This window comes from Desmodus rotundus, chromosome 10 (assembly GCF_022682495.2).
Source record: "Desmodus rotundus isolate HL8 chromosome 10, HLdesRot8A.1, whole genome shotgun sequence".
NCBI classification, from domain to species: domain Eukaryota; kingdom Metazoa; phylum Chordata; class Mammalia; order Chiroptera; family Phyllostomidae; genus Desmodus; species Desmodus rotundus.
Window position 1 is genome coordinate 82,625,262 of NC_071396.1, and position 16,114 is coordinate 82,641,375.

General features: G+C 38.7%; 1 protein-coding gene across 1 annotated transcript in view; it reads left to right on the forward strand.

Moving 5' to 3' along the window:
- The window catches only part of LOC112322897 (desmoglein-1-like), a 38,455-nt gene extending 22,906 nt beyond the window's left edge, over positions 1 to 15,549 (forward strand). The window contains exons 11-15 of the mRNA XM_024580548.4: positions 1,662 to 1,919; positions 5,659 to 5,792; positions 6,125 to 6,197; positions 10,131 to 10,339; positions 12,572 to 15,549. Coding sequence (XP_024436316.2) covers positions 1,662 to 1,919; positions 5,659 to 5,792; positions 6,125 to 6,197; positions 10,131 to 10,339; positions 12,572 to 13,633 — 1,736 coding nt within the window. The 3' untranslated portion in view covers positions 13,634 to 15,549. The remainder of the gene's footprint in view (positions 1 to 1,661; positions 1,920 to 5,658; positions 5,793 to 6,124; positions 6,198 to 10,130; positions 10,340 to 12,571) is intronic.
- The last annotated feature ends 565 nt before the right edge of the window (positions 15,550 to 16,114 follow it).

The window sequence follows — 16,114 nt, forward strand, 5'->3', positions numbered from 1 at the left end:
GATGGTCCACCCAGATCATCCCGACACTGCGGCAAGAATCACTGTGACCACTGAAGTCTGGCCTGCTAGCACCTGCTGATGAGGAAACTTTCCTACATGGTAGATGCTGCCTTTGGAAATCTTATCTGTCAGGGAGAAAACAGTCACCCCAGGAACTTTCAGTAATGTGGTTCTTCTGGAGTGAGCAATTGCTAATCACAATTCTCAGCTTCAAGTCCCACAGAAAACAAATAGTGCAGATGTGATGAATAAATCTCTTTTAAGGTAACTTAGGAAAGAATATAGTTAGAGCAACTACATAAAAAATACAAATACAAGGAGCTTCCTTTCGTTTAAATAAGTGTAAAATATGACTGACTTTGTAAATCAATGGTAAATGATTACAGAAATGTGTTTTTAATTTCGGTCACAGCACTTTTCTCATTTAAAATTATCTTTTTTATCACCTCTCACATGTATGTTTTTTGGTTAAATACTATAGAATGAGTATATGATTATTGTGATAACATTTAATGATCCAATTTTGTTACAAGAAAAGGACACAAATATTGATTCAAATGTATTTCTTCTTCAACTTTATTGAGGTATAATTCACATTTAATGAATACACTCTTTTTAAGTGTAGAGCTTAATGGGTGTTGGCAGATGTATGCATGCATATATACTGTACATTGCCACAAACAAGATCTAGAGCATATTCATCACCACGAAGAGTTCCCTTGCACCCTTTTGTAGTCATTACCACAGCTCTGCTTCAGCCCATGTGCCTGCTGATCCAAATGTAGATGCATTTTGATGTACTGCCCTTTGTACCACAAGCACTCAAAATCAGTCCACTGTTTTTGAAATACTGGTTGCCTGGTTGATTAGTTGGCTGGTTGGCTTGATGAACTAAACAGCAAGTGTGGAGCAATTAAGTTGAAACAAATAACAAATGTCCCCACCCCTATGTTTAGTCAAGGAACTAAATGTATAAAATATTTCTTCCACTTTTAAACCTTGTTTCAGATGCTCTTCAAAGAACTTGTAGTGGTACAATTATTATGTCTTACTGGAACTTTGAAGGACAAGAAGCAAATTAGGAATATCTGTTTGTAAAACAAAGGTGTTTCACTTTCTAATTGAAATGAAAGTTTGCCCCCACTTCCAATACTGTCAGTTCCCTCTCCTATAAGTTATTGGTTGTGAGTTTGGAATATGCTGCTTTATCACTAAGAAACTTTTGTAGAATGGATTTACCAACCTGCTCAAAATCTGTTCATTTTGTCAGCCCATAAACAGAGAAGCACAAACATAATTGAAGAAGAAAGACAGTAAAACAACAAAAAATAACTAGCTCTAATATTAAAAAGTGTGCAAAAATATAGTCTAGAAATGCCTCCACTGTGGCTTATCACCCACCACTGGCCAATACGTACTTTCTGTGGCATTTGCTGTTTATGCTTCTCAATACATGAGACAGGTTTTCAGGAGCACTAGTAGTCACAACGGTTTGGTTTAAAACAGAGTCATGAACACGGGACAATTTGGGAAGTTACTGATGGATGGGACTAAAGACATTGAAATAAGTATTGATGCAAAAAGAAAATAGTTTTGCATTGTCCAATGATTATTACACTAAATGTATAAAATATTTCTTCCATTTTCGAACCTTGTTTCAGATTCTCTTCAAAGAACTTGTACCGGTACAATTTTAATGAATCTAGAAGGTGATGACTGGGAAGTTCCTGAACCTACTCCAAGAGCTACCCCCGCCCCTGAAGACGAAACTACCATTTTTATACAGACTGACCAGTGGAATAACGGTGGAACAGGTTATCCAAGAGAACCTGTCGGGGTCGTGCCCCTTTTCCCAGATAATGTCCATTTTGGTCCTGCTGGCATTGGACTACTCATCATGGGATTCTTGGTCCTAGGATGTAAGTACTTTAACAGTCCAGTTTTTATGTATCTCCCCCCCCACGGAAAAGAATAATGAGAAGTTTTTGATTTTTTGATAAAATGCATTTTACAACTTATTTTGTTAATTATCAAGATATTTCTACATTTGGTGCTGGACTGATAAGATTAAAATATCGAACTGCTTGGCAGTGGAAAGTAAAAACTTACTAGTATTCAATCTCCGTATTAATGGGAAGACCCACAATAGGCAGCCAAATTGCTATTTGAGCGAGGAAGACAATGAGAAACAACTGATTAAAAGTCAGGAAAGCTTCCATAGAGGAAATAAATTCTCATTCGGGGATTAACAGAATTAGCCTAATGAAGAAGAAAAGGGGAACACATAACAAGGAGAGAAAATAATCTACGTACAAACCCCACAGAGAATGAAGTGCTGGTCACTGACGTAAAGGACTCCAATAGGAAGAAGCAGAGGATGAGCCGGACTGCGTGGGGACAGCTGAGACTAGAAAGATAGGCCGGCCCCAGACCCTGAAGGGATTTCATGCTATGCTAAGACTTACTGGAAGAGAGGCAGAGAGACGCAGGGTTAAACTTCAGCTCCTAAATGTAATTGTCTGAGTCTCTCCAAGATTACCTAACTTGCTGAACCTCTCGTTTGTCATCTGTTACCACACAACATGACTTTGATGATGAAATAGAAATACCACATATAGAAATATTTACGGGCACTAGAGAGACCTAGGCAAATATCCAGCCGTGAAGGTGTAATATCCAATGGACTCTCTAACTGGTCTTCAAGATTGCCTTGGAGGATGGTAGATATTACAGTGGAGATGAGCTGGCCCTGCAGTCTCTGAGGAATGAGAAAGGGAGCTCTGAAGAGAGTAGGCTGATATCTGCACATTACTATTAAAGTAATGTACACTTTGCCGTTTTTCTAGTATAGAATCGTAAAACCTTGGTGTCAGAGGACACCTCAGGCATTATTTAATTAAAACATACACACAAAATATGAAATCTAACAAGTCCACAAGTGACATATCTTTTCTATTTTCATTTCTTTTAATACATAAACAGCTGTACAATAGTTCACACTAAATTTATTAGTAAACTAGATTTTCTCCTATTTTAAATAACATTCCTCTTTTTAAATTTTTGATCAAAATTGAATTTATCTAAACAAAAAATACTATGGGCATGCTGATAGCACAAGTTAAAGTTGAGACTATTTTTCCACAAGAGAAAATAAATGTTAAGAAACAAGACATTTATATGTGAGGTAATAAGATTTCCTTCTTATTCCCTCATGAGAAACCGAAATGACTTTGGAAACTTCTATTAAAGGAGAAAAAAGTTTAAAAAAATATTCTTATCAAAATAAACCAAGGCAAGAAAATGCTAGCGAATTTGCAGAATGTAACATAAAATATACGTGAAAAGCCCTGGCTGGTGTGGCTCAGTGGATTGAGTGCCAGTCTGTGAATTGTAAGGTTGCAGGTTCAATTTCAGTCAGGGCACATGCCTGGGTTGCTGGCCAGGTTCCCAGTTCGGGGGTGTGCGAGAGGCAACCAGTCCATGTTTCTCTCACACGATTCTCTCCTTCTCTTTCTACTTCCCCTCCCCTCCATCTAAAAATAAGTAAACAAAATGATAGAATATATATATATATACACATATATATATATGAGAAGACATAATTCTCTAATTTGTTCCTATTTGTGAACAAATTATCAATCAAAACTTTAAAAGTTTGAAATTAAATAATTTTCAGATTAAATTTTTACCAGGTGCTGATTCTCTCTACAGCAAAAATATATAATGTTAATTTTGAGTTTATGTTTTATATTGGTGACTACATTTGGGTAATGTAGATAATAAAAGATTTGTAAATAATATATGTATGTGCTTTAGAGTCAAATACCTCTAGATTCAAGCTATCTCTAAGCCTGGCATATTTTCAAGAAAGCAAAACACCAGGAATTTTTTGTCTCCTTTTTTCCTCATTCTCTTTCTCTCTCTCTCTCAATAAAATCTCTGTATTATATTACACTGAAAAAATAACCACTAATAGTCATGCCTTGAGGCTTGACTTAACTCCACTGAGTTAAATACATTAACAATAATTTACATACAACAAGTATATTTTCCCAAACACCGTAGACAAATCATTTTACACGCACATTTTAAACATATTATGTGTTTAGAATTCAGCAGTAACCTTGACTTTTAAAACAGCAAAAATATACAAAAGAGTTACAAGTGAAAACAATGCTGGCAAAGTGACCCGTGTTTTTATCCAGAGACACACCATACAAATCTCAGGTCAAGAAAACATTAAAAACTGTTTGGTATATAAGAATATTTGGGGCGGAGAGCAGGTGGAAAGAATAACAGCTTTCCCTTTGGCTTAAGGGAGTCAACAGTTTGAAGTCATTAAACCTGCATTAGAACCCCCTAAAGGAGTCAGAATTCAGAGACAGAAAACTCAGAGAGGCAGAGAACTCGGTGGGTTCTTCACTCCCTTCACCAGGCCCAGCCCAGGTTCCCGCCTAGAAAGAGCTGCTGAGGCCTCTTCTGTTTCAGAAGGGTTATCACGTGATGCTGTGAGTGGTTCTTTCATCTTACTGTCTGCAATGAAAGATGATTTGTGAGATGCTTTTTCATTTAAAGCACAAATGTCTGTATCCCAGCAGATGAATCTGCAGGCCCTGCTGGGAGTGTCAGGGCAGCCTCTGCTCCTACAGGAGGGGTCCTGTGAGCAGGGAGCCTGGAGGGGGCCCAGCAGCCAGGAGCTCAGCTGTCAGTGGGCACCCCAGAGCTGACTGTAGTCACCTTTCTACCATCAACTTTAATCAGCGCTGCCCTCTTTTCTGGGCATTACAATCTGACTGAAGGCTGATCCCTGTGAATACATTTGGGTACAACACATTGTCCTCCAGGTGGGGGGGGTAGTGACAGGCAGGTACCAAGAAGGGTGCAGATGCTTTCTCTTCTTCTCAGGAACCAGGCTTGTCCAGCATTTCCCCCTGTTTTATTACTCTCCTTACCGCGTTCCTCCCTGCCTACCTTGCTTTCTTCTTTCCCTCCTTCCTCACTTTTTAAAAAATCTACACATCCTTTCCTTCATATACCTATTCATTCCAAATCACTATTTAAGATCATATCATGTAAAATTCCCTGGAATAGAAACTTCTGTAGGTAAGAAAAATCCTTGCTTAACAGAAAAAGACATTGTTAAGCAGTGTAATGTTCTTCATCTCTGCATGAGTAAGTTCAAGAAAAGGTATCTGTCTAGGGGCAAATATTAGCCTCATAGAGGATAATGGCTGAAAGCATGAAGAAGGTGTTACTGTTGAAATAAAAGATCAGGCATGTATGAAGGGACAAATTAAAGACAGGGAAGAGGAAACACAAAAAATCAACCCTCTGCACGGCCTTCCCAGCTCTCTTTTCCTCCCCTTTACTATTTTCCTGAGTAATGACAGGGGGAAGACGCATCTGTCTCAATAGTTTCACACTATTTGCAATCTGAATCCCATATAACAAATGAAAATTGATTGTAATCTAGTATACTGAAGCTCACATTGATTTTGATACTTCACCATTACTCAGTTTATTTTCTGACACCTTCATAATAATTTTAGGACCAAATGAGGTTATATTAGGGGTTCAAATTTAATCACAAAAAGCAAGTCATTTTGTTTTACTATGGCCCCACTGCTAATTTCAATATTCCCATCCTCTCACCACCAGTGGTCCCATTTTTGCTGATCTGCTGTGATTGCGGAGCTGCCCCCAGAGGGGGAGCTGGCTTTGAGCCTGTTCCTGAATGTTCGGATGGAGCAATTCATTCATGGGCAGTAGAAGGACCCCAGCCTCAGCTGATGGTGAGTGCCGATCTGTAAGAAAGGGCCTATGGTGGTCACCTAAACTCAGCCTTGTGTGCATGAAACCCGATGTGGGTGATCACCTCCAGTGCATGCCATTCTCTGCTCTGGGCTAGTCAGTGGGGAAGACGGAGAGGAGTCAGAGATGCATCAAAATTAGGTGGAAGTAATCAGGGTAGGCTTTCTGAATGAGGTTCTTGTTTTACATGGATGTAAGAAGGTTTCTAAGTAGTATTTGTTCAGGAAATCTGAGTTAATTTGACAACTAACCCAAGGTATAACTGGAGATAAAAGTCAATACAAATGGCAACATACTGTTTCTTGCCTTTTAGGATTTGACCACCATTCCTATACCACAAATGCCACTGGATAATGCAAATGTGATCGAATGTATGGACACTTCAGGTAATAATTTATTTTTTTAATTTCAGTAACTCAAATGACTCACAAGTAATTATGTTTTCTCTTAGCATACTTCACTATTTTTCAATTATTTTATTTATTATTCCTTTTTAAATGAATGATTTGCAAATTAAATGATAATGGAAAATCTACAGTAAGTATTATTCTTACATGTTGAATTTTTTAAATCATTCTCAACCATTAGAGAGTACTTAATGACCTGATTAAGATGTCTATAAATAGGAAAGAATAACTAAATTGTAACCACAAGTCAATATTGTTTCCTTTCATTCAAAAGAGCAAATCTTACTTACCCCCAAAATATTAATTAGAATTAAAGTATAGCCCAATTAACATAAATCTGTGCTTATTTATTGAGATTAAATCTACTCCCAAAAATATTGATTAGAACTAAAGTGCAACACCATTAAAATAGATCTGTGCTCATTTCCTGAGACTGGAATCTACCTCCACAATTCATGGATGGTTCAAAATCACTCTCACTTCCGCTGCTCTCATGACAGAATTAAATACCACAACTGTTCTCAGTGTCTCCATAAATCTTGACCTGAAGAGCGTTCTCCGTGTTATGAAAATGAAAGTAAGTGGATGAAACACTATTAAAATCTTTCAAAGCTCTCATCTGAGGTTGTGGGCATGCGGTCGAGTCTCTCCATGCACGTGGGTAAAACTATCAGTGTAGCTTACTTTACAGGGGTCTAGACTAATTGACAGGCAGACACCAGGGACAATCAGATTTTCACAGTAAGTGAATAACTACCCCTGTCCTAAAAAGAATCATTAACTTTTAAAATCTTCTTATACTTTTGAAAAGAGTTGTACCATCTTTCCTTGTTTCAAGGTAAGTAAATATTATTGATTCTCTTATTTTTCTCTGTTTTCAACAAGCTTGTAATCATGACCTTTCTTCTTTGAACTCTAAAATGCAAGAGGCACAGCACATTTGTAACTTGTAGAACTGGACCTCAAAAAGTGGACGTGCCTGTCTTTACATCTATTTCTCCTCCTGATGGATCGATTTTTGTTAATGAGACCAACGCCCCCCTCCTCAGAAGTAGCAACTCATCCTCTTGTATTTCCCTATTCACTGAGATCCAATCAGTTCTCAAGATGTCAAATCCACCAGCATATATTTATACATTTATTCTCTCATTAAGTCTCAAATCATTACCCAAACTTGAAGAAAGCACAGTGAGAGGCAACAAAGTAATAGAAGTATGGAAAACACACTGACCCTAAAATCAAGATTTTTAAAATATTAAAGCATGGGACACCTATCCCATGTCAATACTTCCCTGTCCATGGCTGTCCCATAGTCCAGGCCATCGTTTTATCTCACGTACCCAGAATACTGTAATAGACTCCTACTCACCCCTCACATCCAAGAGCAGAGTCAAGATCCCATGCAAACCTTTCCCCTGGCCGTGGCCATGGCTGCTTCTCTGAAAGCTGTCATTCTGGGCCTTTGCTGGAGGCTCTGTGCTTCTAGTACTTTGGGGTATTCTCATACTATTTAACTTTTATAATTTAGGGTATTTTGCCCCTATTTTTGTTACTTTGAAGTTAAAATATAATAACTATGTATGGTGCCAGCTTGTATTGGGACTATCAAGGGGAACACTGTAAAGTATATGACAGTTTCATCAATATGTTGTAAACCTGAAACTAATACCTAATAACATTGAGGGTAAACTGTAACTGAAAAAAAAAAGTTTTTAATTTCTTTTTTTTTAATAATTTTTATTGCATTTCTTCATTACCATTTAGTCCTCTTATACCCCTCTCCCATTTGCAATCACCACACTGTTGTTCATATCCATAGCCCTTACAGATTACAAATTAATACACAGATTTCAAGTCAAGATAGCAGCACTTGTAAACACAGCTTGCCTCCTCATACAACAACATCAAAATTACAAGTAAATTATAGAATAACCATCTCTCAAAACCATCATAAATAGAGGTCAGTGGATGTCTGACAACTGTGGAATTAAAGAAACTACATCCATCCAGACTGGAAGGTGGGGTGGAGATGTAGAACAGGCTGGTCTTACATCCATGTGGTAGATGAAAGTTTGGAAAGGATATCTCAGGAGCAAGGAGTCCCAGCCCCATACCAGGACCCCAAAACCAGGGTTCAAGTGCCAGGAAGATAAGTCCCCATAACTTCTGGCTGCAAAAACCTGATGGGATTGAGTCAGTGGTAAAAACTCCTGGAGTTCTAATAGTTCCCCCTAAAGAACCTACAAGGTATGGGAATCTACAAGCCCAGCAAAAGTAGCAGCCATCTCAGATTGCTTTATAGCTCAAGAGGACAGCCCCAGGCAAAACACAGATGGGGACTGACATTGGCCTATACAACCCAGGAAACCCCAGGGCCTGCACACCCAGTGGACAGCTACCATATCAGAGCATCACCACCCTAACCCGGCACAGCTGATCCTCTATGGAGGGCGGAGGTAGGTGGTCAGTGGTCACAACCAGTCCTTGCAGCTGACCAGCCTGGCTAAATACCTCCCATTGATCTGCCAATGGCAACTACAAAGCTCAACTACAAGAGGAGGATGTAGTCAGTCCACACAAAGGGCACACCTTGAGTACCCCGCTTGGATGATAGGGGTGGTTGTGCCACTGTACCCTACAGGACACCTACTGCATTAGGCCATGCTATGAAGAGAGGGAGTCATAGCAGCTCCACTTAATACATAGAAACAAAAAGAAGGAGGCTGCCAAAACAAGGAGACAAAGAAACATGGCCCACATGGAAGGAGAGATCAGAACTCCAGAAAAAGAGCTAAGTGAAATGGAGATAAGCAATCTATCAGATGCAGGGTACAGAACACTGTCTATCAGGATGCTCAGGGAACTTAGTGAGGCCCTCAGAAGCATAAAAAAGACCCAGTCAGAAATGAAGGATACACTAATTGAAATGAAGAATAATTTACAGGAAAACAACAGTAGAATGGATGAAGCCAAGAATCAAAACAATGACTTGGAACATAAGGAAGCAAAAAAACACATGCAGAACAAGAAAAAAAGAATACCAAAAAATGAGGGTAGTATAAACAGCCTCTGGGACAACTTGAAGAGTTCCAACATTCATCTCATAGGGGTGCCAGAAGGTGAAAAAAAAGAGCAAGAAATTGGAAATCTATCTGAAAAAATAGTGAAGGAAAACTTCCCTAATTTGGTGAAGGAAATAGACATACAGACCCAGGAAGCACAGAGAGTTGCATTTACGATGGATACAAAGAGGCCCACTCCGAGACACATCATTAATAAAAGGTCAAAGATTAAAGACAAAGAGAGACTCTTAAAAGCAAGAGAAAAGAAGTTAGTTACCAGAAGGTTGCCAGATGGAATGGGGTAGGGGGAGAATGGGTGAAGAGGTGAGAGAATTAAGAAGTACAAAGAGGTACTTACAGAATTGCCATGGGGATGCTCAGTACAGGAAAGGAAATGGAGTAGCCAAAGAACTTATGTGCATGACCCATGGACATGAATAAAGGTGTGGGGATTGTCTGAGGTGTGAGGGTGCTGGGTGGAGCAGGGTAAAGAGGGAAAAATTGGAATAACTGTAATAGCATAATTAATAAAATATAATTAAAATACAGTTAAAATAAATAAATAAAATAATCTCTAAAGCATAGGTTTTTGTTACCTCTATGTAGCCCCTCTCTTCTAATCAACATATAATGACCAACAAATAATGAACAATAATAATTAACAAATTAATTGATAATATTATTTTGAACTCAATCTCATGTTTATTATTCCTATATTTAAATGTCACCTTCATTTTTTCCTTTCTCACAAATGCATACTTAAGTGAAGAAACCATCCATTAAAGTAAGTTACTGATTTTCAATCTATAATACACTACACAAAGTAATTTAACTTTATTTACATTTTCAGGGGTTTACACAAATGAATATTGTGGCAAAGAAATGCAAGATATGGGAGGAGAAGAAAGAACGACAGGATTTGAACTAACGGATGCAGTTAAAACATCAGGAGCACCTGAGACATGTCAAGAATATTCTGGAACATTAAGAAGAAATTCTATGAGGGAATGCAGAGAAGGAGGTCTGAATATGAACTTCATGGAAAGTTACTTCTGTCAGGTAAGAGCTCCAGCCCCCACACCTTCCTGTCCATCCCAGACCCACTGCTGTGCCCCAGGCTCCCACACTTTCCCTGCGGGGCTTTGGCAGGCATCTCCTAGCTGGGCTTCCAGTCTCGAGTCTTTATGCCTGGAGATGCATAGTGCTGCTAAATAATACAGCTAAGACTCGGACTGAGGCCTGGTACTCCCCCACCTAAATACAGCCAATGACCCCCAGCTGTGTTTTCTCTATGGCATGAAGTTCAACATAACAAATAAGCTTATTCACATATTGACCCCTGCCCTCTGATCCCCAATTTCCCCTAACTATTAATTGCACTTGCCAAGTGCCTTGCCTTAGTCACACCAGTCTGTTGCCCTCCATGTCTTTGCTTATGCCGCGCCTGTACTGGAATGCTTTCATCTGGTCATCACTCTCATAAACCCCTACCCATCTTTCAAGATACTGTTTCAAATACCACTGCCTGTGAAGTTTTATTATTAACCATATCATCCAAAATATGATTGGTGTTTCCTTATCTGTATTTCTGTAGTACACATTCTCTTCAACTTACAATTTGGTCATGGCCCATTAGGCCCATCATAAGTTGAAAAGATATGAGTTGAAAATGCATTTAATGTACCTAGCCTACCAAACATGCTACCTTAGCCTAGCCCTTACCTACTGAATGCACATCACTTTTACACCATCATAAATCAAATAATTGTTAAGTCAATCCATTATACATCAGGTACCCTCTCTTCTTGGTTTATACATTTTCTAAAATGCACCATTGCTAAAATGTGTTGGTTTATATGTTACCATACTTTTCAGTGCCTCAAATACAGATTCTCCATATTATGTTGCCATAACCTAGTTCAGTTCAAGTCACACAATAAACATACAATAAAAGTAAGTTCAAGAGCTATAGTACAATTCTAGAACATTCTAAGAACCTGTAAGAATCAATTTTGCATCCTCAGGTATAGACAGAATAGCCCGTGGTTACACGCCATGTGATACTTAAGCTTTAAGGAATTTACTCTCTCTGATACACATATGTCCTTATACATTCTGGCCTAAAATGCCTAGATGGTGGCTGATACTTTGAAATAAGATACTAGTAAAAGCCTTTCAAATCCCAGTGGATAATAATAAGAGCTCTGTTCCTGAAATCCATAGGAATGCCACCTATCCAGGTCCCAAAAATTAATATATTTTCATGAAAAGTACAATTTTGCCTCCCAACTTCTGCACTTACAGTTCCTTCTACCCAGAACATTCTATATGCCTTACTCGCTATCACATAATTCAAATCTCTGATCAAACATCACTTTTGGAGATGTCATCCCTGACCATTGTACCGGAAAGAGCAACCCCATCACTGTCTGTCCCTCTACCCAGCACTCACCACCTCCTGACAAACATGTTTCTGTGTTGTCTGCCTCATCCTGCTCAGCTGTAAGCCCTGCCAGAAAAGGACTTTATCTAGTTCTGTTCATTACTTCATGGCCAAGTTCCTAATAGAGTGTATTGCAAATAGTAAGGACTTACAAACTATTTGTGAATGAAATGGCTCCACGAGTTGGTTTTCCAATAAATGCATTTCTGATACTCAGCCTGAAAGTTTGCAGTCCATTATCAGGAACACCAAAGATGAATTAAAAGTACACATGTCTGTGGGTTTTACTTTGAATTGAAAGAGATTCTAGTTTTAAAAGTCGTCATTGCTCACCTTCAATTTTGAATCCAAAAATTGTATAGATCCAGAGTTAAATTTTTCTGCTGCTTTGCTGAAAGAGCCACATTGAAATAAATTTCACAGATTCACCATAATCGCTCAATGAGGAAAGGAGAGCACAATCCTGAATGAATTCAAACCAGCTACATTTATAAATAAACCCCAAAAATACACAATTTGGTGAACTTCAAATTCAGCATTTTTAATTACCTCCCTCTAACTTGAACAAAGTATTTCATGCTATTTCTTTGTGTGCTTTTGTGTCCATTGCACACTAATACAAAGTCTACTTAAATAAATCTTAAAATTCAAAATGTTATTGGAATGATAGTTGAAATAATTTCTCAGCATATTATTTCATTTTATTATATGATTTTTAGAGCATCTCTAGTAGCTGTTAGAATTTTCTTTTTTCCTTTGATAATGTCATGAAAAAAATTAATGATAAGGACTTCCATTACTGTTAAATATGTGTTCATGACTTCCTTTTCTCTCCTCTGCCAACTTAGAAAGCATACGCCTATGCAGATGAAGAAGAAGGACGCCCATCCAATGACTGTTTGCTCATATATGATAATGAAGGGGTAGGTTCCCCTGCTGGCTCTGTGGGTTGTTGTAGCTTCATTGGAGAAGACTTGGATGACAGCTTCTTGGATACTCTGGGGCCTAAATTTAAGAAGTTGGCAGATATCACCCTGGGAAAAAATGTTGAACCATATCCAGACCTTGATCCCTTGTGGCCACCTGAGAGCACTGGACCCATTTACCCTCCACAGGAAACAGAGCCCCTTGCTAGTGGGCCCCCTCCCATCTCCCCACGCTATGGCACTACCACAGTCATTTCTGAGAGCACCTACCCCTCAGGACCTGGTGTACAGCATCCTATGCCTATTCCTGATCCTCTGGGCTATGGGAATGTCACGGTGACCGAGTCTTACACCACCTCTGGCACCCTGAAGCCCTCTGTCCACGTCCATGATAACAGACACGCCTCAAATGTGGTGGTAACAGAGAGGGTAGTCGGCCCGATCTCTGGTGCTGATTTGCATGGAATGTTAGAGATGCCTGACTTGAGAGATGGCTCCAACATTATAGTGACAGAAAGGGTAATAGCACCAGGTTCAAGCCTACCCACCACTTTGACCATCCCTGATCCTAGAGAGTCTTCAAACGTGGTAGTGACAGAAAGAGTAATCCGACCCACTTCTGGCATGATGGGCACTTTGGGTATGCACCCCGACTTATCCAATGCCCACAACGTGATTGTGACAGAGAGGGTTGTCTCTGGCTCTGGTGTAACTGGAATTAGTGGCCCAGCCAGGATAATTGGAGGCAGTGGCACAGTCAGCAGTGGCTTCATTGGCAGTGAAGCTGGAATTAGTGGTGGTGGCATGGGGCTGAGTAGTCTGGAAGGAGGCGGGGGCCTGAGCAGCAGCATGGGGAGGACAGCCACCATTGGCCACATGAGGAGCTCCTCTGACCATCACTTCAGCCAGACCCTTGGGTCTGCCTCCCCTAGCACAGCCCAAAGTCGAACCACCAAGTACAGTACAGTGCAATATACTAATTAGCCAGGACCCCAGCACGCTTTTTCTCAACGGTTGTGACTGAGGTTCAATTCCCACCACTAAAGAGCTAACACTGTCATTTTTGATGCACAACCCGGTGCTACGGTAGCTGTGGAGCAAGGTGCGAAACCACAGTGAGAAAAATAGGTGAAAACAGTGCTGCTGGGCAAGAGCTGTCCGTGGCATTGGTAAACTTTTTTGTTATGTTAATACTAATGGAGTCATGACAGGGAACTAAAACTTGACTCAGGGTTTTCTTCACTTCTGTGTGGCCTGTAGTGCATCTCTAGCATGTGGAAGAAATAAAACCATCATATAAAAACATGGGTCTTCTGATCGCAATTGACATAAATAACTATCTTGCTCACTTTTGATTTGCCACGTAGCTCAGGCAACATTTAAAAACAACTAAACATGCCATATGTATTCATGTATGTGGGAGAAATTTGAAATTTGTGCTAAATACCCTGTCAAACTTAAAAATAGCATACCTAAAAGTCCAACCACACATATTCAGACCAGGATTAACCATTAAGGAAAAATGTATCTGGTTACATGTCGAAGTTCACCAGCCACCAAGCACTCCTACCTTGGTAATTGTACTAGATAAAATAATCCTCAAAATAGGAAATGTTTTCTAGTGTGAAGGGGATTTTATAAGAATGGCAACAGTGTGAGATCCTTTTGGGGTAAACTGGCAATGTCTGAGCCTGAAACTTGAGATAGGACTGCAGCTAAAATTTTTCTGGAGTCAAGACTTGTCTGCTTCTAGTTTACGTTCAATGTAGATGCAATATTAATTGCATTTCCTACTGGTGAGGTTGCAGGATATCACACTCACTTTCCTCTTTCGCTGTGGCTCTGACTTGGTAGAGGGAAAACCTGCCAAGTGTACCTTTCACACTGAAGCAAGTAACAGCTGACATAGTCGTCCTCACCAGTGGTAGATGCCCTTCCAAGGAAGCAAATGGGAACGGCATTGTACTTGCAGACTGTGTTTTTAGTGTTACTTGTTTATATTCAGCTTCATTATTTCACATCTCCTAAGTTAAAATGATTTTCTTAAGCTGAGTTGTACGGTTAAGCTTTGGGGAAATTTTAAACAGAATGAAATAGAAGTTTTTACCACATGTAAAATGTTTAATGGGGAAACTTAGAGTTGCTCAGTAAATAATAGAGTACTATTAATTTGAAATGAGTTTAGTATGTTTTTAAAACAACCCTCTGCTGCTATTTTAAAGGGATTAACTAGGAACTTTTAACAGAGTTGATGAAATTGGGTTATGAAATTATACTAGACAACCCCATTTCCTGATTCTATCCCTTCCCAACTGAATTTTCTCATTAGCATAAATTCTACATTCCTGATTTGGTTTGTCAATGCACTCTTGGCTTATACATGCTCCATTTACAGATTCCAAATTATGTCCTATGATATATTTTTCTAGCTTCAAAATTTAGTAATGTACTATTTATAAGATGTCATTTCTATGGGTTTGCTATATGGTATTGCCTGATTAAATGCCTGTAAATAGAAGCAAAGCATTCTTAGCCAGAGGTACATTTACTGTTGCATGGTAGAAGAATATCTTTTTCTTTTCTAAACTCATTGTTGTTATGAGTTTCACTAAAGTAAAACTGTGTATGACAAAATCTTCTAAGGATTATTACTCCCAATTACTCAAATTTCCCAGAGTCCTACAAGATCAAAGAATATTCAACTTCCAACACTTGTCAACACTTGTCAAAGGGGGCTGGGGAATGAATTATTTTACCCAGAGCTATTTTGCTCTATGTTATAGCAGAAGACGTCAATATTTTCAAAGCCACCATGTACATCTTATTTTAACTCTGTAACCTACATAAAACTGCGGTGTTCTGTAGCATGCTGAAATGCAGAGGTCTCAATAAAGTCATTCACAGGGAGTCTGTCTTTTCTTTCTTTCTTCCATTTGGGGCTTCCATTAGTGATGGGTACTTTTTGCAGAAATAAAGTCAGAGTATTTATTGAAATATATTTTAGTATTATTGTGTCCAGGAGTTCAATGAAATAACATCATTATTAATTAAATACTATTTAATTAAAGGTAGTGATATCTGACCACAAATATCTGACTTACCACTTTTATATGACATTGCATCAAAAGTATTCTTGAGACTCTTGATATTTTCCAGATATGCTTTTTAGGTTCTCAATCCATTGCCAGAGTGACCTTCTTTAATAACTGTTGATATTAAGATCTATAAGTTACATAAAATTGTGGAACATACAAGAAAAAATAGCAGAATTATCATCAATTTTTCTGGGAAGATAATTTTAATTAAAATTGTTTTTTGTTTTAGGTTATTTTCTTTAGGATTACACGCTGATATTCTAAGTTTTTATTCTTATTTTTTAAAATTACCTTTAAGACATCAACCATTCTAACAGTCATTTGAAGGCATATTATTTTTCAATGAACAACTTTTCGAGAAAATTTAATT